Below are 27,694 nucleotides of genomic sequence, written 5' to 3' on the forward strand. Positions count from 1 at the left end.
AGTCAGAATTGATTTTTAAAGGTTAACTGATTTTAGGTCATCCGTAAACAAGTTCTTAAGAACACCTTGTCTTCTAAAATATCTATTTCACACTCAAGGGAATAAAGTCAGTTTTCAGTTTTTGTCACAGGTAAATGCAAAGATACACATGACTTTTAGAATTACCATTTAAATGGTGCAGCTTTTTAGTCCATTAACTAAAATAGCTGAAAGCTGCTCACAGCTTTGTTAACAGTGGTACGTTTTACACTTATCAAGCATACTATGACTCGAGCAGAGTTGGGTGCCGAGTATGCAAGGGTACATTTTGAGGAACTCATAGTCTATGAAGGCCACCAATCCTGGAAAAGAGAAAAGTCATTCAACTTCCAGGAACAGGGAGACATCATAAGCTACCTAAGTGTTTTCTACCGATTGTGAAGTAACCGAAGAAGAATGCTGAGTAGTGGTAATTATCAAAGTAATACAATCCTACTTTTTTTCCCCTATCATCTTAGATGATGGATTCCCATAGCGGTGGAGGGAATATAGCATGAAATACATGTGGGTCTACTTTCCCCTTCCCTGGCTTTCCTTCTGAGGGGTCACAGTACGGGCAGAAGGTGAAGTTACAACATTAATGACAAAGTACCAATGTGAGAGATGCCCCTTTTATTTTATCCTCAAGATCATGTAACTATCAGATATCCTTCCCTGATACCCTTACCAAATGATTTAGCATTTTGTTTATTTTTTTCTATGAGGTGCATGATTTGTTGAAATTGTCTCAGTTTTTACATTCAACCAGCATTAGTATAATTTCACCCAATGCAGACCCTCACCACATCTCACCTCGATGGCTCTGAGGGCCTTCCTGCAGAACTTCCTCTCTCCTCTCCTGACTCCAACCCATTCCATACAGCAGGCCTGATAAATCTCACATTTTTTGTCTCTGCTCAAAAATCTTCAATAGTTCTCTCTGTATAATTTTAAAGTGCCCTGCACGATCACTTTCTATTAACTCCAACAACAAACTGGGACCATCTAACATTCTCACTGATGACTCACGAAAGGCACAAAAGGAGAGTTCTTCCTTATAAAAGCCTCCATAGGTGAATTTAAATTTCAGCCTCTAACAACTGAATTAGAAGTTCTCATGAAGAAGCCACCATTCTCTTAGGTGCAATGGTTTGAAATCAACATCTTCTACCGGAAAAAAATAATTATATAGATCAGTATTTAAATGGCCTGGGCAACAGTGGAAAAAATAAAACCCTGGATGGTTTATAATGACATTCAGAATGCAAGGTAAAATGTGCAAACAAACTGGAACAATGCACACTTAAATCCTCTGAGACCTCAGGTCAGGAGCACCTGTTTGAAAACACACCACCACACTCAGCAAGAGGTTTAAAACCTGCGTTAACACAAGCTTTGTTAAAAGGCTCAGAGCCCCTACGCTTTTCTTTCTTCCCCCTGGGACTCTTCAGGATATAGAGTTGGAGGCTTATCTAATTCCTCATTTAAGCAGTCTGGTGTCATTTGCACATCCTTTGCACAAACATTCCATTTGATTTATTATATCTGTAAACCCTGAAAACTCCCCAGCCAGGAGAATTCTTGGTAAGAAACCAGTAAGATAAGTAAAGAAGTATTAAAGATTGTCTTTGAAGAAAACAGTCAAAAGTAATTTTTTTAAATGCTTAACATTCGTGAGGAAGTGGAGGGACTTGAGAGAGGTGGTGAGATAGAGACAAATATGTGATTACAGACCACATCAAGTAAAACAAGGAATGATATGCAAAGCCAGATTTGATTATATAGAGAAAAAAATACATAAACAAGGCTGAGATAACACTTTCTAGGACAGGAAAATGAAACAGAACGTTGGCATGTTGAAAGCCACATAAGAAGAGTTACTCAAGGAAACTACAGCACTCAAGGTATGCAGTGATGGTCTGTCATCCTAGGAGAAGAATCTGAAAATGGAACTGGATGGATTACAACGCAAAGTGACACATGGAAAGATATTTAGAAAACAGACTCTATCTCGAGGGAGAGAGGACAATGGCTTTACCCCTTACTTTCAAATATAGATATGAAAAAGGCTCTATTACTGTATTCAGTCACGCTGTGTTTGTACTACATCCTTTAATGTGAATGTCATGATCAATGGAAATGGCATGGATTTTGGAAGCAGCTGTATCTGCACCTGACAGAGATCAAGCCAAGAATGATTTTGGCCTTGGTGAAGGCTGGTAGAGTAACTGATGGTACTGAAAAGAAGTTTACAAGCCTCTAAAACCTTGCACATGTCCTCCAAATTAGCACGTGGAATTTCAGGTTCTCTTGTAAGTACAATTGATTCTTGCCTCCTTTTGGATTATTCTCTCCAGCTAGGTGGAAGTGATAATGAAGATGAAACTTACCACAACACTCAGTTTGACTAAGATCTGGGTGGTACAAGGCCTCAGGCCAGAAAATTTGGACCAGCCCTTTTCTAAGGTACACGTTAGAAAATACAACCTTATCCTTTACACTGTTCTACCTGGAAGGGTAACACTTAGTGCAGTATCGCTCAAGGTGTGTTTCCCTGCAGGTCAGCAAACTGCTTGCTACTGATCTGTGAAGGTGTGAATTTAAAAATGAAAACTTGTATAGCAATCTAAAGGAACAAATTTATGTCTGTTGAAGGTAAATAATAGGCAATAAAAATGGAGCGTATATTTTGCAAGTATTTTAAAAATTAATTTTTCTAAGAATTTGTTTTATATTATACTGTAGCAAATCATCAGTATACAATTTATTGTGGAGGGAAAATTATCTTTCACTAGAGATAGCTTGAGAAGTACCGATTTGGAGGTAGAGAGTAGAGTGTGCTTACAGGAATGGAAGTAGAAAGTCCTGAATTTATATAGGTCTTAGGACAAAGAAACAAATGTAGCCCCTGTGATTCACATATGACTGATCTTAGCTCACAGGAAGATTCAACTGGAATCAATACTTCATTAGGAAAATACATATGCCTTTTACTCAAGAGTGTATGTTTGCTTCTTTGAAAACCAATGCCAGAACTGGCTGCTGGCCAAGAATTCAGGACTTTGGAGTCCTGGCCACAATTTTTCTATCATATTATCATGACTATGGAAAATCACTTAACTTTTTAGAGCCTCGGAATTCTCACCTAGCAAACATAGACACTGCCACATTCTTTATCGGATTGTTACAATGAATAAAGAAAGGTAAAAGTAAACATGCTAATATTCATAAAAAATTCAGTAAATTTTAGTTTTCTGTTAACTTCTACAAAGTTAACCCACTGATGTTGACTGCAATGGTATATCTGTGTTCTTTTGAGGGGTTCCATTTTTACTGTTGCTGTTTTTCTTTCTGTTGTATTTTTGTTTACTTTTTCTTTGCTATCATAAATCAAAGGTTGACAACCATACAATACATAACCCATTTTGATCTGACTTCCATCTCTACTACATTAAATATCTCTAAACTGCAGTTATCAGTGTCAATAAATCTGATTGCCATGTTTCAGTTCTTATCCTACTCTAACAGATCCAACATAGCTGACCTTACTACCTCTCTAAGTAAACTTGGCTTCAGTGACACCAGACTCACTGCTTTATTGTGAATTCTTTAGTATCTTGCAGACATCCCCTTTACCTAAGCATTAAATGTCTCATGGCCAAGTCATACTCTAGTAGATGGTTCTATCATTAATCCCAATTCTTCATACTTTACCATGGACATTGCTTCCCCTTGACTGTGACCTTGATTTTGTCACTTGATTTGGAAAATTCAATGTCAGAGGACACAATATGAGCAAAAACTTTAAAAGATTACTCCTTCACACTCCTGAGAGAAACAATATGCCTTGTGTAGCTGCTGGTCCAAAATTAAAATAAGAAAAATGAAGAAATGTGCAGCAGGCCTAAACTCAAACAGCAGCAAGAAGTGAAGCCCACTCAATCCAAGCAGAGTGCAGCACAGATACAGCCTCCTTATAAACCCCGAATGAAAAATAAATGTCTTTAATTATAAGCCATTGTGGTTTTGAGGTTATCTGTTTCACAGCAAACAGTGACTAATGCTCTGTGCACTTGGACCTCTCTCCTCAACCTCTTCTCTGAGTCCCAGATCCATATCCAACTGCATACTGATACCTCTGCTCAGATATATCAAAAACCTCAAATGTATCATGTCCAGATTGGAACTTGGTTCTTTTCATCTGTCCTCTTTCATTAAAAGTCTACCCCATGCATTTAAATCTACATCCAGGAACTTGTAAAGGCTCTCTGGTTGTACTCCTAGATGATATCTAATTCATAATCACACAACTCTACCTTCTAAATATTTCTCAAACAGATCCCATTAACTCCTACACCAGCACCACCCTAGCTCAAGATCATTTTCTTGCACATAAACTGACTTTACCCAATCCACTGTTCAATTTCCCTGACCTAACTATTCTTGAATTCACTTCTGTCTCCTTCTAATATATCCAATATTCTGCAGCAAAGAAACAAATCAGATCATGTCTACCCACAGCCACTCCTGTGCAAAACTCCCTTCACTTGCTTCCCAACACCCTTAGGAATAAGATCACATTCTCAATATCGCCCACCAGGTCACAGTCACTATACCTCCTGTCTCCAGGCACAGCTCCTACCACTGTACTCTACTGTTCCTACTCCCTGCTCCTACGCCCTGTACTCTAGAAAAAAAGAGTTTCTTTTGAACATGCCGAGCTTCTTCCCACAACAGAATTTCCACTGCAGATACCGCTGACTGAATACTTTCTACCAAATCCACTTAGGATACCCAAATGGCTTATCAGGAAAATAGGACAAAATATTTGAAACCAGGTTAATTCTGGAAAATCCTGATCACCAGGACAATAGCTCAAATGACACACACAGATGTATTCTGAATACCACAGACTTAGACACAATAGTAAAATACCCCACACTACTTTGTTTCCTCCTGCTAATTTTCTTTCTTTCAAACATTTTTAAACTTTCCTGATACTTTTTCTATTTACTATAAAGAGGCAGTGTTTCCCTGGAAAAAACTGAGCTTTGGAATCATTTTACCTTGGCATAAAATTCAGTGGTCACAACTTTGTAGCACAAGAGTCAAACTACTAGACCTCTTCCGATCTGAAATTTCATTTGTCTAAAGGTGAGAATAAATTGTTTTGCTGACTAAATGAGATATATATTTATGAATATACCCAGGTTTCCTCCCTGTGTTACTTAGTCAATATGTGTTTCTTGTGATAAATATACTAGGTTCTTGGAATACCCTGGTAAGCTTATACTTATATTAGATTTTGCTTCGTGGGAAACTTAAAAACTTTTTTTAAAAACCTCTCAGAAAGAAAAAAAAAGCATTCGACCCAGCTTTGCGTACCTTCTGGCTAATGAAGCCTCAAATGATTGCCCAAATATTCTACCTGGGCTCTAAACCTAGCAGTCCACCTTCCTATTTCAGTCCACACCCCCTCTTGAAGCTTAAGGTACACTCTGCTTCTCTGACATTTTAACTCTTGAGGGCCACGCTCTTCCGAATAGCTGACCCACTTCTCTCTTGGCACACATTGGCTTCGTTAGGCTATAGCTCTTTGTTCACTGTTGACCTTACCGTAAGGAGTAAATGTAGCTATAGTGATCAGAGGAATGGATGGAGCTGCATAAAGGCATGTAAGGAAGAAAAAGGCCAAACAGTCATTTCAAATGTCATAAAGTATCTATAAAAACATGATCACCGATTAAAGAGTATTTTCTAGAATTTGGAAAATGCCTTTCTTAGCAACTGGTGGAATCACATGAGCTCTACCACTGTACTGCTTCCCAGAGTCAGTTTATGAATATTCCCAGCAGCTTAGGTGTTCTTTCTAAAATACAAACAACATCAGCATGATGAATGGTTGAAACAAACAAACAAACAGACAAAATCACATGCATATGACGGCCCCTGATGTTTAACTCATTGTGGCGACCAGGTCTTTTGAAAGAAAATTATTGGCATTTGCACCTTTACAAGGAGCCTGGGATCTGAGGTCTGTGTTCATGTGTATATGTGCTGTCTGGAGGGAGGAAAAAGAATCTTAGAACATTGTTTCAGGATGAAACACAATTCAGTATTTCTCTAAAACAAGCACAGCTCTAAGAGTTTATGACAGTGTTAGGCACTGTTCTCTAAAATGTGTTCTTTGAAACACTAGCCTACAGTTGCATAGTTGAAAAAGTGTGACTTTTTGTTAAAGCTAGCTTTAAATTATTAATATCACCAACCTGCAAATATTGTTGACCGAGTCTTCTGGACAATGGTGGTGGCATTTACAACGCAAGATCTTTGGACGGGGAGTGGGGGCTGTACTCTCACCATCCTCTTTCTTGGTGCCCACGTTTAATTTTCCTGCACTTCGCAAAAGCATGTTATCAAGGAAGTTTGCTGAAAGAAGAAATAGTAAGAGTTAGGCATCTGTGGGGTAGGCTACCCTAGTCTTCTGTTCAAAGGAAAACATGAGATTACATTCTAAAATGAAGTATTCAAGATACTTAAAGATTTAAACAGAAAAGCAGACATTTTGGTATTTTGATTAAAATCATGTCTTTTACCCCAGTATATGCCTCATACAGAATAAAGAAAGACCCATATCCTTTCAGGATTGTCTTTTATGTATTAAATTGTTAACAGCTATATTTAATTGAGTGCAAGGAACTCAATGAGACATTATATAGACAACCTCTACTATATCTGGCAATTCTACGGGTAAATACTATCATCCCCATTTTTCAGATGAGAAAATTGAGATTCAAAGTTTAAGAGATCTGCACACAGCCAATAGACTATGGAGCCACAGCATTTAAACTCAAATTGTTTAAGCTTTAAAACTGTCTTTCTACCATATCACAGAGTTTCTCTACTTTAGGTATATTGTGTACTTTTTAAAGAAATTATTAGAAATATTTAATCTGTAAAATTGGGTAAGAAGATAAAAACTTAGTTAACATCAAGGCATATTTCAAAAGATACATCTTCCCCATCAGCATGGGGAAATGCAAAATGCCTACCTATTACTGTAGTGATGTTTCCACCATCTTTGATAGAAGGCACCTTGGTAGACATGATCTCTCAGAAAGAGATGTTCTGGGTTCAACATTAGGCTTTACTATTTACTAAGTTAGCTGTCCTTAGATAACTTTATAAATAATCTTGTGACTCATTTTCTTATCCTTAAAATGGAGATAATTATAGACACCAAACCTCATGTCAACAGCTTAGAATGTTTGTTACATAGAAGAGGACATGCATTCATTAATATCTATTTTGTTTCAGGCATTTTAGTAAGAGCTCTTATATATGCCATGTAACTGCATAAATTGTCACCGTGAGCAATTTTCAATTTAAAATCTCTCTCATAACACATTTAGCTTATCTATAGTGAAATCCAAGATCAACAAAAATATTTTAAAATTGCTGGGTTAAAAAAAAATTGAAATTCTAGGTCAGAAGTACAAGATATGCCACACATTTTTTATAGTTTTCAACAAAAAATGAATGTCTGCAGGTAATGGTTCCATCAGAGAATTAGAAGTTTATTTTTTTAAATCTGTGATAATTTTTCCTGACCTTCTGCATGTTAAACTAATTATTCAAATTCTTACAGAAAAAAATAGTTGAAAAAGCAATAAAATATGTTGTCAATATATCAGAATTTCCTAAGATTAACTCTAATATTTCATTAAAGTATTCAAATTTATACAAGATGTGCATCTAACTTTCTCAAACAGTTTCCTGTAAATTTTGTTCAGAAAAAAAAAAATGTTGATTGCAGTGGGCACCTGTGGCATATGAGAAGATTGTCATATACAGAATCCCACCCCGAGCCACAGCGATTTTGATTCTGCAGGTCACAGGCGAGCCAGGAAATGTGCACATTCAACAAGATCTCATATAATTGTGAAAAAAATTACTTGTAGACTCCACTTAGAAAAACCCACCAGATTAAGCAAATATGTATTCCAACCACACAATTACTTCCAATACATGTTATTATTTCTATATAACAGTGTGCTCATCCTTAGGTTAAATTTCCAAATAAAGTGAAGTTAAATAGTTCACGTCACTGCCTTATCTTGAAAGCCATTTGTTCCAAGGTTGTCCACATGAGAGTGTAGCACCGCTTGGTACCCCAGAGTAATGTGTGTAGGTGTACCTATATCTCACCACCTCGTGGTAAGCTCCTTCTTTTTAAATCTGGTTCTCAATGTTACTGCCTTTATGACCTGAGTCAGCTCAGCAGACCAAGTAATAAAAATAGAGTATTTAAAACTTATTACTTCCTGCTTTCTTTCATACCAGACCCTTTATTTTTTATGCTTTAAAACACAATAAAAATTCATTTATGATGCAAATGTCTACTAGCAAATAGGTATTGGGCGCCCTCCCATTTTCCAGGCACAGCCTGTGTAACTAGGATGAATTAAACATACACAGAACTTACCAGTTGGTGGGAAAAGCTGTTAAATGGAACACTGACACCAAATGGTCTAAAGTAGAAAAGAAAACATCCTCATGTGATTGGAAGTAAGATGCTATTTTCTAAGAAACATTTTAAGAGAAAATTCATGATTTTGTCACATTGTGAATTTATTTAAAGAGCGGTATAAAATTTGGCTAGAAGAAGGTTCTTTGCAATATTGCTTATAACAACCCATATTTACAACAGTAGAGGATTAGGTATATTTGTAAAATGGGATTCCTATATATCCATTAAAATGCTGATGTAGAAATATATTTACTGACAAGAAAGAATGTTATAGCATAATTTTTTGTTTTACTTACAGGGTATTCTAGTTATTAAATCCCACTCTCATAAGAGAAAAAGGGGCTAAGAAAATGAACCTACACTATGAAATCAAGGGAGAAGACACTAACAATAAAAGCCTGAAAAGCAGAAAGACAAGCAGTCACTTGTCTACAGAATCAAAATTGCTGTGGCTCGGGGTGGGATTCTGCATAAGACAATCTTCTCATATGCCACAGGTGCCCACTGCAATCAACATTTTTTTTTGGACAAAATTTACAGGAAACTGTTTGAGAAAGTCAGATGCACATCTTGTATGAATTATGAATAATCTAATGAAATAACAGAGTTAATAATTAGAGAGGAAACTGATATATTGAATTGATAACAAATCTACAAAAGCTGATTCTTAAGCCAAATGTGGGGAAAAGCTAAGAAGCAAAGCTTTACCGCTTAACCCCCAAAAGCTCCAGAAATGGTATCATAAAGTACTTCTAAAAGTAATTCTAAAAGGGGGAAGGGGATATTAAAACAGAAGGAGGCTGAAAATATATTTATAAGTACAGTAATTAGAACTTCAGATATCCTTTCCTATTCCCTACAGGCTAGCAGTATTTCTTTCCTACCCCTGCAGGAGACAAGAAGGGTAAAAGTAATATACATATCACTGAAATGCCTTCTTTATTTTTCCATTTTACCATCGAAGCCAAGGACTGTAGGACAACAAGCACAGAAGAGGGCAGGAGTACCATCTTACTGCAAACATTCAGTGAACATTCACACTGGATGTTGCCTCCTCCAGTTCACCTCCCCACATGGCTTCCAGAACTCAATGCAGCCTGGTATGCACCTTCTTTACTGGGTAATTTGACCAGGTCAAGAACAAAGAGCATAAAGATAGTGATACTGTGAGTTTCTCAGTGAAACAGCCCTGCAATGTTATCCTACGTGAGGCCCACTGGTGACAACAGAGCTTCCAGTCACTTCTTCTGTGATCCATTCTCATACACATGGGCCACTAATTCAGGGTAAACAGATATTTGAAGAAACCTCAAACATCAAAGACTGAGAATAAAACAAATACTACTTGGAAGAAGTAGATTATATTAAAGAAAATAAAGACTTTTAAAATTATTATTAATACCCTCATCTTACAAATATACATTACGTCATGAAACAAGAACACATTGCTCTAAAAAGAGAATAACAAGTAAAGAACTTCAAAAATATAATTGCATAAATGAAAATCCCAGCAGGTGAAATGAAAGATAAAGATTAGGAAATCTCCTACAACACAGCACAAAATACAAGGATGGAAAAGTTAAGTAACTTAGAGCATGAATCCAGATTCAACATCTGAATAATATTAGTTCTAGAAAGAAAGACTTGAGAAAACAGAGAGAAGAAAATCATCAAATAATCACGCACGGTCTTTATAATGAAAACTCATGAGTTTCTAATTTGAAAGAACCCATATAGCACCTGAGAACAGATCCACGCCATGTCACTGTAAAATTCTGTAACACTGGAGACAAAGAGACACCCTAATGCTTTTTATAAAGAGAGAAAAAGTGAGGGAGAGAAAGAGAAAAGAGATAAAAAATAAGTATGGCATTGAACTTTGTTCAGAAAACCTAGAAACTAGAATAACATAGAACAATGCCTTCAAAAGTCTGAGGGAAAATTTTTCCATATCAGAAATAAATACCTGGGCAAATTAAGAGTGAAGGTAGGGGAAAAAAAGCATTTTAATATTTTCAGTCTCAAAAATTTACCTCCTATGTATCCTTCTCAGAAAGTTATTGGAGGAGATATTCCATCCAAAGTATAAACAAGAAAAATACCTTGGAATTCCATCCAAGGTATAAACAAGAAAAAAGATGGAATAGGTACCTGCTAACGGTAGGTCCTTCCCAAGAGAAGATGAAGCTTACCTCCAAGACAATGGTAAATGTGGCTAATAAGATGAGACATTGCATAGGACTTCAGGAGCAAGCAGGTCTCATTGAAGGCAGGTCAAAAAATGTTGGAAGAGAGAACTCTTAAGATGTGGAAATTAATAAGCTGACTTATGTATTTTAAATTTACACTGGGAGTTTGGAAACACATTTGTAATGAGCACAGGGGACAAAGGAACTAAATATTTAAACCAAATATTTACAGATGGGAGACTGAAATATGTACATATGTAGTGGAAGCAGGGATGGGAAAAAAGAACTAAATCCTCATCTTTGATAGTGGAAAGTCAAAGGTAATGCCTACAATTGAATAATAAAGAAGCAGTAGTACAGTATTTATTTAGAGATATAGAAGAAAATGCCAAAGCAATGAAAAGAGGCACAGGTGTAGTTGCGACAGGGAAAGGGGAACTTGGGAGGATGTTTTCTAAAAAAATAAATAAATCTCTTTATGTAAAAACAAACCTACTGTAGTGTGTGTGTGTGTGTGTGTGTGTGTGTGTGTGTGTGTTTGAAACAGAGAGAGATGTAGAGAAGGATTTATATCACCATATAGGTACTGAAGAAATGCATGAAAATCCTGCATCTTTTAGAAAAATGTGATTATCTCTGTCAGGGAATACTGAATTTTGCATTATGAAATTTTCACAATCTACTTTCAAAGGGGCCATAATTCCTCTTTCTACATTCCTGTTTCTACATCTGCATGGATCTATGGAGTAGCAAATTAGGACAGATAATAGTTAGAGCTATTTAAATGCATTTACAAATTCCTTGTCCACTCAATCTAAGGAAGTATTAGTCACATATCCTGATGTGGAATAAAGCACATCAGTGAACAATGAGGAACTGGACATCAAAAGAGAATCCAGCCAAGAAGGAACTTCTCTAGCTAATCTTCATGACGGGATTCCGCTCGGGACCAACGACTATGGCTTGGTAGTTAACACTAACTCCACTGATGTCTCACCATGTTTTCATGTGTTACGTTTACATGTGTGCTTAAATTGTTGGGAAATCTACAATCTACACAAGTCACAATATTACCAATCACCTGATAACTTTAAAATAATTGATGGCCGGGCGTGGTGGCTCATGCCTGTAATCTCAGTGCTTTGGGAGGCCGAGGCGGGCAGATCATGAGGTCAGGGGATCGAGACCATCCTGGCTAACACAGTGATACCCTGTCTCTACTAAAAATATAAAAAATTAGCCAGGTGTGGTGGTGGGCACCTATAGACCCAGCTACTCAGTCTGAGGTAGGAGAATGGCGTGAAACTGGGAGGCGGAGCTTGCAGTGAGCCAAGATTGCTCCACTGCACTCCAGCCTGGGCGACAGAACGAGACTCCGTCTCAAAAATAAATAAACAAACAATTGATAATGTGTAGCTTAACAGATATAAGGCAAGGCGGAAGAGAAGCAGCAGCAGAATGAACCTGGTGAGACTCACCTTAAACGCCAAGAAAACTATGAGAAAGAAAGATGGTAAGATCTTCTTCATGTGTACTCCACGTTTGAGAAAAGGGCCAATGAGAAACTGGACTGTTTTATCTAAGTTTATAATTATGCAAAGGTATTTATAAAAGGATCACTTTAATATCTAGTCATACTGAAGTTGTACAAAATCCAGTCTCACAGATACAAGCCAGGCATTTTGGATCATAAACAAAAGAGAATATATCAGCTATGACATGAAAAAGACAATTACATGCATATATAGAAATATTTTATGAAAACATGAATTTGTCTGATAATTATGATGCTGAAATAATAAATAGAAGAAAAGACAAACGGCAGGTATTCATAATAAATGTAAACATCAAGATGATTAACAAACATCCAGTGGATTAGCAATAATGAAGATATATCCCAAATATCAGATATCTGACTAAAATAACATATAAGAATATATCTTCTCACATTTTATTATATTAGTATCCTTCCATTGGAAGCAGGAAAAAGGCAGCCATCAAAAGAGATAAAAGTTTGATTTAGTTGACTCATATAAATATTTATTAATTAAATCCTCATTTTACTTGATTTTGTGTTAGTTTTATAAAAAATGATAATCCTTGAAAACAACCGGAAGGTATCTAACCATTAAAAAAATTAAATGTAATTTAGTACATTTTATTTACTAAATCAATAGAGTAAAATCTACAAAAAGTTTTTCACCAAAGAAAGTCAGGCTGGGCGCGATGGCTCACACCTGTAATCCCAGCACTTGAGGTTGAGATGGGCGGATCATGTCGTCAAGAGATGGAGACCATCCTGGCCAACATGGTGAAACACTGTTTCTACTAAAAATACAAAAATTAGCTGGGCGTGGTTGGCACGTGCCTGTAGTCCCAGCTACTTGGGAGGCTGAGGCAGGAGAATCGCTTGAACCCAGGAAGTGGAGGTTGCAGTGAGCTAAGATCATGCCACTGTACTCCAGCCTGGCAACAGATCGAGACTCTGTCTCAAAAAAAGAAAAACGAAAGTCAAATAGTGAATAGTTTCTAGTTAATTGTAGAGCAAATGTCAACAAAGTTGATTATTTCTTCCCAACTGCATTTTAAATAAATATAGGTTTTCAATAAATATTTTAAAACAGAATCATGAATAAACCTGAGAGAAAATATAAAGAAAAAAACTGAGAAAAATTATCCTTTCAGGAAATTTCTCAGGAATAAATACTATATCAAGTAAGTCACTCATTAAGAGCCCATTCCATCTTGCCATTTCTTTTTTTCTTTTATTCCTTCATCCCTCCCTCCCCTCTCTTCTCTTCTTCCCTCTTTCTCTCTTTAATAACTGATCTTTAAAACAATATAAATCCAGACACTACACATGTGTAGTTCACTTAGTTTGTTATGTATAGTTTATATATATATAGTTATATACATACATATATAGTTATATAGTTATAGTTTAGTTTACTAACTAAATTATCATAATAATAAAAAGTAAGGCTTTTGGAAGCCACTCTAAAATTGCTTCTCATTTTTCAGAGGATCGCTGGATTTTTGGAATGCAAATAAACCACAGAATTATTTTCATAGGATGTTTGAGTGTGTGTTACTGAACCACGACTAAATTATATTCCTTATGATTCTCATAAGGAATAATAGAAAAATAGAATATTAAGAATATTTCTTTAGAAATAGGTTTATAGATTTTTCAGGCAAATTAATCAAATTTCATGAAATTACCTAATGATCAGAATGCAACATTGTGACTTCCATTCAATTACAAGGATTAAAAAGAAAGTTATTTTTCTTGAATATCCTGAATATCTTTTCTGGAAAATATGTTGCAGTTATATACATGTTTTCAGCTATGTACATGTTTTCTATGGAATCTCTTGTAGTAGGAAATAGAATTATAATTTCTTTAAAGTATTTAATTGAAAACAGTGGACAATAATGAATTGGAAGCCTCATATAAACATTATAAAATAACTTGTTCTTTAATGTATACACTTAATCAGTTCATTATTTTAAAAATATCTCTATATTATTTTATATTATTATATACTCCTATACATGATTTTTACAGAAAATGCAGAACAAAAGTAAAATGTAGAAAAATTTCATACTATTACATATCATGGGTACAATGTTACAAAAATTACATTTTACCTTCAAAATCAATTCATTAAATCCTAAAGTATGTTTTAACCATGTTTAGTTTTTTTTCAGTAACATTCTTACCAGTTCAAAAATATCATAAATAAAACATTTTTAATTTGTGATATAAAGGACTGTTTTATGTTATAGACAGTCAAAAGGGTATCAAAATCCACTGTCACATTTAAACACATAGAGAAAAATCTGTATGAACAACAGAGGTAATTCAGTAATATTAAATTCAATATGTAATGCACTTAGAAATGGATATGAGTCTTTAAAATTCATTAAAAAGTGACATATAATCATTTTGTGTCACACAAGGTCTACTAATAATCTATCGTCTTTTATCTTTTTCATTTTTAAACTCTTTGAATATCACAAAACTTAACAAAATGTTGATTCTCATCACTATTCTTCACCTTCTACACCAGAGGGCAGGCAGGGGCAAGAAGAGAAATTGAAATTCATATTACAGAAGTTTGCACTTTAAACGTCCAGGGTAAAGAGGTTAGTGGAAGAAAAACTTGAAAGTACTGAACTGGCTAGCAACAACTTTGGGAATGACCCATCCTATAGCTATTTGTACTGTTATGATAACAAATAATGCAAATCAACACCCATTTTCTTTCTTAACCAAAACTAATTTAAATACAGTTTTTTTTTTAAGAGTCTATTTCACACAGGAATAAAACTCTGATTACAACTTTAAAACAACATTAATTTTTAAAATAATTTTTGTGATATCAGATAGTTTAATCACTAATTTTTAACACTTAAACCTTGAATCATTTAACTCAATTCATTGTCTAAATTTTTTCAACTCTAAAGGCCCGACTTTCATTTTCATCACCTAACCATTTTTCCTTATACTAAAGTACTTTCAAATAAATCATTTTCTATGCTCTTTGCAGCAAAAATTTAGGAAAAAGTTTTACATATATATATACATACACACACACACTAAATAAAAAGTTGGGACATATACCTAAATTTTTCTGGAAAGTAACAAAATATAAATACAATTTTTATTAAAAAATACCAGAGCAAAATCATATGTAGGGAAAGAACAGATTTTCTAATATTAACTGTGATGTTACCTATACAGTAATCTTTTTCCTTCAACAGACAGAAATCAGGTAAGAGACAGGTAAGGGAAGATGCTGGTGCTAAATTTCTGGACATGCTGTGCAGGGGTGAAATGTCAGATGACAAAGCAGTATCACGTATGGTCACTGAGCAGTGGAGGCAGACTTAATGACAACGTAGGGTAAAAGAGGCAAGTAGGTTCAAACTCCGGCCTAGCTACTTTTATGGGCTTAGCAAGTGACTTAACATTCCTTATAGAAGATGTGGAGAGTAGCAGCACTCACTGGTTGGAGTAGAGGAGAAATCCACATAAAGCATCAACTATGGTTCTTTGCATACAGTAAGAGTCAATAATAATAAATTGTTGTTTTATGTGCTGCTGACTCTTACTATTATTCAGTTTTCCTTTTCCCTACTCCTTTATCTCCTGTTTCTATTTGTCTTCCTTTCCTTTTCTTCCCTATTATCTTTTCCCCTTCCTGGCTCTCCTCTTCCTCTTCAATTCCTCTTTCTTTTGCTTCATTTTACTGCCTTTTACTTTTCCTTCCTTTCTAGATTAATCACGGTGAACAGTCTATAAAAATATAAGGTTTTCAGCTTAAGAAACACACTGAAAGTTTGTTCAAGGATGACCAAAATTTCTTATTTTCTTTCATCTCTTGGTGCATTGATTCATTTAGCAAATAATCATTAAATCCATTTACATAACACAATGACCCAGAGTACTTGACGGTGTCCTCAATAAAATAACAATCTTGCTTGTAAGACAAATCAGCCACACATGGAACACTGTGAGACAAATCAACTACATATGGAGAGCCGAAATACAGTACAGGAAAACAATAAAAGAGATGTCACAATGCCACGTAATTGCCAAATATAAGTACTAGACAGGAGTGTGTAACAGGGAAGATTACTTTGTGTGGCAGTAATCAACCAGTATCTTTTAGAGAAACCATAACCACCAGAACCAGGGATATTGCCAGTTTTTCATTTCAGCCACTCATGGTCAACACTAATGAGTAGGTTAAGAGAAACACTAATTTTAAATATGAGAGAAGTGCTGGCTCTTTCTAGAAACCAGGGCTTCATAAAATATTTGTGGGTGTTTCTATTCACTGGCAATTGTTTCTCTTTTCACCATACTGACACATCGACATCACCACATCCACTCAGGTTATGATTGATAATCATGTTTTCAACATTTTCACATCAGTAAAACCCTGCCAAGAGACCTAAAAACATCTGAATAAAAAGTAAAAGCTTCAATCACTCAAACATTTTATTTTATGTGATACCAGACTATGACATAAAAAAATCATGAGAAGAGTAAATATGACATACAAGTCAACAGACAACACAAACATTTATATTCATTTGTTTTCCAGGTAATTGATATAGAAGTATAAACCTCAGCAAGAACAGTAACTATGGTAGTAACAAAAATTCTTTGGACATCACAATTATGCTCTTTAAATTTAAAACAATAGCTAGCCTTTCCCTTAGTTTTACTCTGCTTCTGAATTTAGAGAAACTCAATCAAACTGTTTATATAAATTAAAAACCTTTGAAAAATTTCTAAAACACAAGTTGTTTGTAAGTATTTTTAATAAAAGCAACAACGTAAGAACAAAATTAACTTGACAAGCAAGTAACCATGATTTGAAAAATATGCAACATCAAACTGAAGCCATTGTCATAAAATAGCATAATCTCAGCTGATAGAATGATTAAAAATAAAAAATGCCTTTGTATTTTAAAATATTTAGTGTGTCAATTCAGGTCCACATTGTTACAAAAGAAACTGAACCGTGGTCTCTTTGACAATAATGTCAAAGAGTCAACCAGAACTTGGCAGATTTCCAAGCCAGGAGCTATGGTTTTATTCAGCAGAGTTTCTATGAATGCTCTGCTTCACAGAGTTCTGAAGCTAATCAAAGTAGATGTTAAACTTGCCTCCACACCAAAACTTACTCTGCAGCTTTGCAAAGCACTCCCAAGACAGCCTAGTGTATAAAACTATTTTATAGATTCATATATGTAAAGAAGGGAAGTGACAATGAAGCCAGACAAACCAGAAACCAAATCACCGTGTTTGTGCTATTCTTTTTCCCCAAAGAAAAAACCTGGAAAGCATTTAGAACCTGTCTGCTTCTAATCCTTACTGTATCCTCTAATAGGATAACTGTTAAAGGTAACCTTAGTTATTACTGACAAAAATATTCAAATATATTGCTAGTTCAAATGTTTAAATACTTGAGGTATAAAATATAGGATATATATTTTAAGCTAAACATTATTATCGACTATTATCACCATCAATGAGTTTAAAGGTCTAACTCTGGTGAAACAATATGGAATAATGATCACCAGCAATAAAATGAATAAGAATGCAATGTAAACATGAGAAAGCCATCATCGTTTTAAGAGAACAAACTGGAAACCAAAGAAAATTGTTTAAAATCTGCAGTGCCATCCATGTGCTTTTACACTTATCTATTGTGCAACACAGAAAAATTTTCTAAGATAGATACCAAAAATGATACGAATTACTAAAACATACTTGCCTCACTTCTCCAAATGTATACTTTATCATGCTAAAACAATTTATATCCTTCTTGGTCAAAAATAAATATCTTAGTAACTATACTTTTGAAACATTCATTTGATCTAACATCTAAATCATTACATTTATACTTTAAAGAATCATTTTGCATTTTTTAAAACTCATATTTGCAAGAAAGAAACCTAGACCTTTATAATCTATGAATCTAGAATTGTATAGTTGATACATTAATAGTAAAAGAATTCAAAACATCAAAAACTATAAAAAATTAAACCACAAGACCTTTATACAACCACAACACTTGATTTTAACCTTGACAGTGTTGAAAATGTGTAGGGGCAAACACACACTCACTCCAACACACATAACACAAAAGTTAATAAAGAACATCATTAATTTAAAAGTAACCTAAATTATACACTACCAGAAGAGTTCGGTTAAATGATATTTTCTTGCCATGTAATTTTTTTAGACAAAATTTTTGATCCCCTTGAATTAGTCTATTTCACCATCTATGCCAAGAAAGGCTAAGTTCTAACATCTTTTATTGTGCCAGAATTGGCTTTACTCATCTTGCTTACATTTTTTGGAGGGAAAAGAAAAACAGTCTCCGTGAGATATAAAGCTTCTCCCACTACTCACTTTTGATTTCTGTACGCTTGATATATCGTTGCCAGGCTCCCTGGGATGAGAGACATGAGGAGGAGGCACAGAATTGCTAGGGGTTTCCACTAAAAAGCCCAGCACCGTAGGCAGCACTAATCCTGCACCTGTGATGTGTTATTCAGCAGTTAAGAAATGCAGCCCAGACTGTGGTTGCCTAATACAGCTCAGCTGTTTTTCTCAGTGCTCCCTTTGATTATAAGCTGGCAAGAGAGATTATTCCGGTCAAGCAATGAGCTATGTTCAGGACCCATGGCATATGACAGTGGAAAGGTAAAAAAGAAAAGAAACCTAGGAGTCAAAAACAAACAAACAAAAAAAAGTAGAAAGAAAGAAAAGAAAAAGGAAAAAGAATGAAAAAAAGGTCACTGACCACAGTGTGTTATGTAACATTTCCAGATGGTTAAAAGCTACCTCTGAGTCTATGTAAGGCAGAAAAATATCTAGAATTCATCATTTAAATATCTAGAAATCTATTTTTATAATATCTTTTGACAATCAGAATGTTATTTCAATATGCAATGTTTTAAGTTTATCTTAAGAGAATCTCAATTTCATAAATCAATCAACTACACAAACATTTAGAAATCTGTCATTAAGGAGATTTACCTTTACTAAATGTTAAATTCCTTTTAAAATTTGGAAAATTTCAAAATGTTTGGAAAACTGAAGACCAAATGAATGCCATTATTTCTATCTTTTTATTAAATCTACCATATCATTTGACTTGATTCATTAAAAATTTTGATATAAAATTTATAGTTGAGACACAGCTATCCTATTCATCATATATGGTTAAAACAGAATGAAATATTTATTAGAGCCACCTTAAAGCTGCTAACAAGTCCAAATTGATTTAAGAAATATTTATCATACACAAATATTTCAAAGTGCTGTAAGCACTTTGGGCTCAAAGAGTTGAAGAAGAAATGGCCACTATGTTCATGAACCTTAAAATCTATTTGGAGAGTGTGGCATAAAAGTTGTCAATTTTGTTGTTGTTCTTTTGTCATAAAAGGTCTGCTGATTGTTCACTCACACCAAAAGTTTCACTCTATTTCCTTTTATACTATAGATAAACATAAAATCATGTGTCCTCCAAGCTAGTATCTGTGCCACTTTAAACAAATAACCTAAAATCTTATCCAAAAAACAAACACCCTTGCCTAACAGCAGATGGTCAAAAACAAACCAAAAAAGTTCCTTTACAAAAAGAGCTGAAACGAAGAAAGCACATCAATTCAAAATGTAAATATAATTTTTACAAAATGTAACTATAATTTAAATATATATATTAAAGAACATGTTAAACATTTTAAGTTATTTTTGTTATTGCTGTTTATATGCTAATTCCCTACTAGTCAAAAAGTATATTAAAAATTTTGTTAGAAAAAAATATGCATAGGATATGTATTAAAATAAATAGGGTCAAAAAAAATTCCTGTGTACATAAGAACATTTCTCTCAACAGAATTTGACAAATCTTATAGTTTTCCCTTGTATTCAAACACTTGTGTTAGAATACTGCATTTCAATTTCCAAGTAACACCCTGAGGCCGACTGAAAGAAGAATGGTATTCAGGAAGTGTGCTGTAAGATGTTTTACTAGTATTCCCCTAACTCTTCCATTAGTCTATATCCAAGTAAAATAAGACAGTTGAACTGCAACCTGGATATGTGTAAGACTAGAGTTCATAGAGTTTTGATAATTTATGATAAATCTTTTTTCTTGAAATTATACTTAATAGGCTGAAATACTGAACCACCATCTACTTTGCTTTGATTTGCAGGAATAAGACTGCCAAAGGACAATCTTGTTGAATTCTGGGCAGAAACACTGAGGAGAGATTTGAATTGAAACTATGTTGTTATAATAATTGTGTTATCTTCAATCTGGGCATGGCACACAGAGGAACATTCTGGCCTGATGCTGCTCAAGCTGTCCCTCTTTGGATAAACAAATGGCTTCAGTTTTCAAAACATTCTCCTAAAGCACTTTTATATTCTTATTTTTTAAATTGTATAACACCCAGTACACCTCAGTGGTCCCAGTCTTTAAAAGCCTTGTTAATTTTACCTTTAAATTTTCTTTCTTTATATTCTTTTATCGAATTCATATCATCTCATTTATGCCAGTAATGTTCTCACCCATAAATTCTACTCTAAGGTCAAAATGTTTCCTTTCTCCTTTTTTAAATAACTGTCAATACGGGCTCTCACAATAAACAAATCACCACCAAAAAAAGAACAACAAAAAGCCTGTATCTGGGATACTATGTGAGAAACAATTACCATTCACAAACCCTATCTTCAGCTATTTCTGTATTTTAAGCCACACCAACATTAGGGAGATGTATTTGTGTGTGTTATGTTTTTCCACTTTGAAATATTTTTAAGAAATTGAATATATTATCTTAAATTTCAGTATCAGAGCGAATTAAAAAATAAATACATTGTATTTAAATGACCAAAGTGATCCCAAACAATCATAATACTAATATGGGGGCAAAGGACCATGGCTATCTTAACGGCCACTTCAGTCAAAATTTTCCACATTCTAAAAGAACAAATGAGATCAAACAAAATATTTTACCAAAATGTATTCATTGGTACTTCAGTTATGAAAACTATTCCCTGTATTTACCTACATAATCCTCTATCTTCTATGTAAAAACCCAGCAAATAATTAAAGGTTGGCAAAACTTGTCAGTTTTAACTCTCATGGTCAAGTCTGTTGATCTTCCCTAGGGGTCTCATAGTTTTTTTTTTTTTTTTTTTTTTTTCTCTAAAGAAAAAGCATAATGACGTCTCAAAATGAATAGGCCTGATTTATGATAAACAATTAGTTAACAATTGAAGTTTTTTAGTTTCTTTTTTTCTTTGGAAACAAACAATACTCACTTTTATTATTAAGCCCATAACTATTTGGTAGTAATACAAATACTTCCTAGTAGCTGCCATTCTCTAGCAGCGAGTCAAACAGCCTCAACAGAAAAGTATTAAAATTGTGCTATTACGAAATAGCAGATAATCTGGAATAAAACAAATCCCTCTAGGATCACTACATCCTAAAAGTTCTTTGCCCCAGCCTTAGAACATGGCACTTTTGAGCATGCATGTTAAAATCATGAAAATGACATATTTCTCTTCTCATTTCACACCAATAAAGGAGGAAAAAAGCCTTGTCCAATAGGCACCATCAAAACAATCTACCCACCCCCAACTATGCAAGGCTCCTGCCTCTGTGGAGTTCAGTGGCTCCTCACTAGCAGGAAAGTATAAGCAGAGAGACCATTAGTTATGACATGGAGACTCTAGCTGATAATGCTGACTCACTTCAGGAGCTATTACACTATAAACAGTGTGCTGAAAGCCATTTATCTGCATTTTAGGATAAACAGCAGAAAAGTCTCAATTAAACAGATTGCAAGAAATAAGCTGCTGATGTCAAACCATGTGAAGCTTATTTTTGAAAAGAAAAATCTGTGAATGCAATAAAAACCAATGTGGGACATCAGGGATGTTAAAACAGAAAATTCAACATTTTTATAATTATAAACATAACATCTTTTATATCATTTTATAAGATCAGCTTGATTATCAAAGTTATTGCACACTGCTTTGAAGTTCAAAGTAAATTTACTGAAACTTGACATTCTCTTAAGAAACAGCATTTATGGTACTACTGGCACTGAGCCAATGTATGCTATCAAGGAAAGCTTTATCTGTCACTATGTAAAAGGTGAAGTTCAATTAGGTGAGTTTTATCACTTCTTTTCCTACACACAAACTGTCAGGAGAGATCATTTCTTTTTATTTATTTATTTATTTATTTATTCATTTATTTAATTTGAGACAGAGTCTCGCTCTGTCGCCCAGGTTAGAGTGCAGTGACACAATCACAGCTAACTACAGCCTCAATCTCCCGTGCTTATGTGATCCTCCCACCTCAGTTTCCCTAAGTAGCTGGGACTACAGGCATGCACTACCAAACCTGGCTAAGTTTTCTATTTTTTGTAGAGACAGCATTTCGCCATGTTGCCCAGGCTGGTCTTGAACTCCTGGACTCAAGCAATTCACCTGCCTTGGCCTCCCAAAGTTCAGGGATTACGGGTGTAAGCCACTGCACCCCCCGGCCGAGAGATAATTTCTAAATGACTCCCTTCAAGAAGAAAACACAAGTGCTATTTTACATCTAACTGTAAACACACACACATGTACACACACACACACACACACATCTATCTCTAGCATGTTAAAATGCTTCAAGGAAAACACTATATAATTAAATATAATCTATCATGGAACCATAGAGGCTTTATTCCACAATTGATTAGAAGGACATGAGACAAAGTTCGTGACCAGCCTGGCCAACATGGCTAAACTCTGTCTCTACTAAAGATACAAAAATTAGCCAGGTGTGGTGGCACACATCTGTAATCCCAGCTACTAGAGAGGTTGAGGCAGGAGAATCACTTGAGCCTGGAGGCGGAGGCTGCAGTGAGCCAAAATTGTGCCACTCCAGCCTGGGCAACAGAGGGAGATTCTGTTACAAAAAAAAAAAAAAAAAGAAGGATATGAGACACACCAAGGCCTTTACTGCAAGGGCCATACATGGGTAAAACACAACATTTAGAATTTATTTTTCCTACTTGCCAGAAAACAAATCAAAATCTTCTCTCTTTCACGCTTCCAAATGTCAGAAGCTTTTCAAAACAATTTTGAGGTTAGCGAAGAGAACACACAGGTGTGTGTTATGTCAACTACTGAAAGCAAATAAAGGCTAGCCTGGAATCTGATCTCTCTACGGACACATTCTTGTGGGCATTACAAATGCTCCCTGAAGGAATATTACACTGATGCTGACTAACTTTTTAAAACATCCCAAATCTCCTTAGATCTATTCCTTAGCAGTACTGTTCAAAGGCATGACCTCTACTAACATCAAACTCACTGCCACTTCTTAGTATACCTTTAATGTTTTCTCCAATAGCACCTTCTCCTATTTCACTGACAACAGGTTGAACAACAATAAAATATTCAATATCAACACATGTAAGTTTTTGTCATGTCATGAAAACTATGACAAACCACAAACAATTAAATGTGAGGTTATCAGTAACAAATGCTTAAGAATACTGGTTCGCATTAATGGCTACTGGTCTTAAGAAAACCATCACATATTTTGACTGCTGTGTAACAAGCCTGGCACAGAAAGATGGCAATAGTACTTTCATATCTGAAATTACCAGTGTTCAAGCTAAAAACTATAGTTATCATTTTAAACCTCTATTAGACACAAACAGCAACAAACATGACATGTTCTTAATTTTCAAAAAATAGTGACAAGAAAGGATTCTTGCCATCAAATGACTCCAATCAAGATTAGAAAAATCTTTCCACCAGTAAAATGACCTAATAGTTATAGTTTTATGAATGTTTATCAATGATTCAGAATCATATCAGTTTATACCTTTAAAATTCATTGTCAATCATGTTCATATTCATTCAAAAGATTTTGTACTTCTATAAACCCTCCTTTTTACACACACACAGGTACACACAAATATGTCCACAGTGAGGGTCAACAGGAAACAAATTATTCCCATAAAACCTGTCTCTTCTTGCCAAACGTTCCTAATATTTTATAAATCTCACAAGTAACTTACTACTGGACAAACCTTCCAGCTAATGATCAAAAGTATAAAACTTCAAAACATTTTTCCCTTTTTCTAAGTTCTTCATAAAATGCCTGAATGCTCACGCCCCAGAAAAAGCTAATGCACAAAACAGGATATACCACGGCACTCTCAGCTTCCGCTGCAACATCAAGACTGGCTGATAACTTTGCTTATATATTTTCTATTTACACATATCAAGTTTCCCAGCATTACTTTCCTCCTCACAAGCAGCAAACCCAGAGCCCTTCATTACTACCATTCCACAATGCATGGGGAAAACAAGTTGAGGGGCAGGGAATGGTGCAAGTGTCTCTGTACTTGAGTGTATGTGCAGAATGTCTTTTTTATCTGAGATCCTTTTCTGCCTCCTCCTTGATTTCTCAAAAACTTTGATATTCTTTGAGACCCAGATGTCTCCTTTCTTCCCTCCTGCACACACTGAGAGGACAGGAAACAGCAGGTGTGAAATGTTCCTGTTTGCCTCTCTCGACTTCACAAGCAACTCCTGTTTGCAAACTGTCTTTCATCCTTGCTTGCTGTCTCAGGGGAGCGACCTGCCATTGGTCTGCTGGATCCCATTTCTTCTCACACACCCAGGTGTACAGCCATGGCCACAGTCCCTCTTACAGAGGATGGTTTGCTTTGATACATTCCTTCTTCGGTTATGATCAAAGAGTCGTTTTCCCAACCTAGACCAGCCTGGCTAAAGAAGGGTTTTACAACAAAGACAAAATGAGTGTATGGGGAAGAAAGGTGATGAGAATTCTGAGAGGAAAACCTGAGATGCCTGTGCTTAGGCCTTCATGTCAAAATGTAAAAACTTACATACAAAACATGAAACCAGGCACCAGCTCTTTCAATAGGCCAACTCACACGTGTAACAGGATAACTAGACTCCAAGCAGGTGTAGGAATCATGATTTCTAGCTCTAGCTATGCTACTGACTCAGAAATCTCCCCAATGTCTTGGTTAGAAAACCAGCACAGTGATGATTCACCAAGTAAGACTCAGGTAGTAAACACAGGTTCTTACGATACATTTGTTAAGGTAATACTGAGTGAATGAACCAGATTATGGAAAAGACTCAGACAAACATACCTGCCTAGATTAGGAATTTAGTGCAAGGGAAGTGTCCCTGAGTCAACATTGTAATGTAGTAATGCTCCACATGGGGATTGCTTTCCTCTGACCACTTCGAACTTTACCCTTACCTAAAACAAAATTTGGGAAAAGGACATCTAACCTCCCATTGCCTAAGATTACAGAGGGATAAAAATAAATCTGAACCTACTCTGACCACAAACATAGAAAATCATTTACATGAAAAAAAATATGTATATATACACATATACACATATATACACACACACCTACACATATGGATATATGTATATAGACACACATATGTGTAAATATATATTTATAAAGATATGTATAGATCATGTAGAGTACTGAACTTATATAAAATATATAAATATTTTTTATTATATATAAATTATATCTGTATATAAAGATATATATATCTTATAAATTAGATATGAATATATGTATAAATGTCACTGATTTAATCTAATTTCAGGGAGATTTTACATATTTACATATCTAATTTTACATATTTAGGGAATATTACATACATATAAAATTATTTATGAGTTTATATTAGTGACTTTACTTAGAAAGGGATTTGAAAGGACTGAAACAAGACTTTAGTATATTAGAGAAAGGAGAAAATGTCAGGACATACAGCCAAAAGTGAATAGTTGTGAATTTCCAAAATTAATCACAGACTAATCTGAAAATAATCTGCATTTCCTTTGAGCTTATTATATACAAAATATATTTAATTACATAAAAATATAGTTTAATACTGCACCATTAACTCAAGTGATTATGTTTTTAATTCTACTTAGTAATAGTAAAATGGGAAGAAATTACGAAGAAACACACAAAAAAGAGATATGCTTTATGGAGTGGTTATAGAGTGGTGAACCAAACCCTTAATTCCATCCTCCATAAGGTATCTTTGGGTTGAAGGTGAAGCATCTGCATGCATAGTATAATATCAAGAACCACCAAAAAATAGTGTGCTATCCTGAAATCTTATTAGGCTGCTCTGAGGAGATGAGTTATCTGACCCTGAATATCATAAGCACTTTCCTGTTCCAAATATTTCCAGTTCCTTTCACTTTTTTATTACAGTAGTAAGTCTCTCCCTTTCCCCTCTAACACACACACTCCCTTTTTCCATCACTTCAGTTAAACTTCTAACTCTTGAGATTCTAAGGTTTGAAAAACATTGTAAATTTTTCTTTTCGCTTCTACAACAAAAATCAGCCTATAGCCGTAGAAGATTATAGTTATTTACCATGATTATATTCACCATAATCTTTCTGTTTCTTTATAATCTGTTTTTTGTTATCATTGGCATCTTTGTGGAACAGACAGGGACAGTTCTTGCCAAAGAGGTCTGAATTCTTTTGGTGTGGTCAAGCAAAAAATAAAAAAGAAGAATGCTTAACAGGAATGAGATGATTATGTTAAAAATACTGCCAGCTTCAAAGCAAGTTAGGGTTCACACTGTTGTACCTGCGTGCCCTGAGTTACCTTATCAATAAAATGAGGTTGTAGGAAGATAAATTCTCTAACCTCTCTTGTACTTCAAATATATTGTGATTCTATGTAACTTCTACTTTGCTTACATGTACTCTTTTTTCAAATCTATAGCATGAAAAAAGGGTACTGAATATTCCATGAATAAAACAAGGATTCCAGATCTGACTGCCATTTACTAGTTTGTGACCTTAAGCAAGTTCTTAATTTCCTTTGGTCTCAAACACTTCACAGCAACAATACTTACACTTCACGGAGTTTGGGAGATTAAATGAGATGTAATCATTTATCTATCCCCTATTACAGGTTTATAAATCTTGTTTAATGTAGTCCTCAAAATACTCTGCCATGTAAGTGTTACTCCTCTCATTTTACAAATGATGAGGGGACTAGAGCTGGAAGAGGTTATTTGCCTGAGTACAAACTACTGAGCATCAGACAAAGTGGAAGGAAGTAAAGCTCTGCACTCTGCGACTTTTAAAAGCAGTGATTCCTCTAGACAGCAGTTCTCAAATACTTTCTTCTTGGGACCCTTTTACATTGTTAAAAATGACTGAGGATACCAAATTTTCTATGTATCTGGATACAGTTTTCAGTATTTACTATGTTAAAAAAAACTGAATAGTTAAACAAATGTGTAATTCATTTTAAAAATAATAAATTCATTATATTTAAACATATTTTCAAGAAAACAGTGGCATTGCTCTAC

At 34.8% G+C, this 27,694-nt stretch overlaps 1 protein-coding gene and 1 long non-coding RNA gene across 5 annotated transcripts in view; one reads left to right on the top strand and one right to left on the bottom strand.

The window, feature by feature from the left end:
- BMPR1B (bone morphogenetic protein receptor type 1B) overlaps positions 1–27,694 on the bottom strand; it is a 400,498-nt gene that overhangs the window by 46,385 nt on the left and 326,419 nt on the right. For 3 of the 4 annotated variants that reach the window (XM_025384633.1, XM_025384635.1, XM_025384632.1), the window contains one exon: positions 6,288–6,447. In XM_025384633.1, the coding sequence (XP_025240418.1) occupies positions 6,288–6,430 (143 nt within the window). In that variant the 5' untranslated portion in view covers positions 6,431–6,447. Of the gene's footprint in view, positions 1–6,287; positions 6,448–18,673; positions 18,831–27,694 lie in introns of those variants that run through there. The other variant, XM_025384634.1, reaches the window with a different exon arrangement.
- LOC112624239 lies at positions 15,483–20,944 on the top strand. Its single transcript, XR_003119374.1, has 2 exons — positions 15,483–15,602; positions 20,485–20,944. It is a non-coding gene; the product is annotated as an uncharacterized LOC112624239 (long non-coding RNA).

Source organism: Theropithecus gelada, chromosome 5 (assembly GCF_003255815.1).
Source record: "Theropithecus gelada isolate Dixy chromosome 5, Tgel_1.0, whole genome shotgun sequence".
NCBI classification, from domain to species: Eukaryota; Metazoa; Chordata; class Mammalia; order Primates; family Cercopithecidae; genus Theropithecus; species Theropithecus gelada.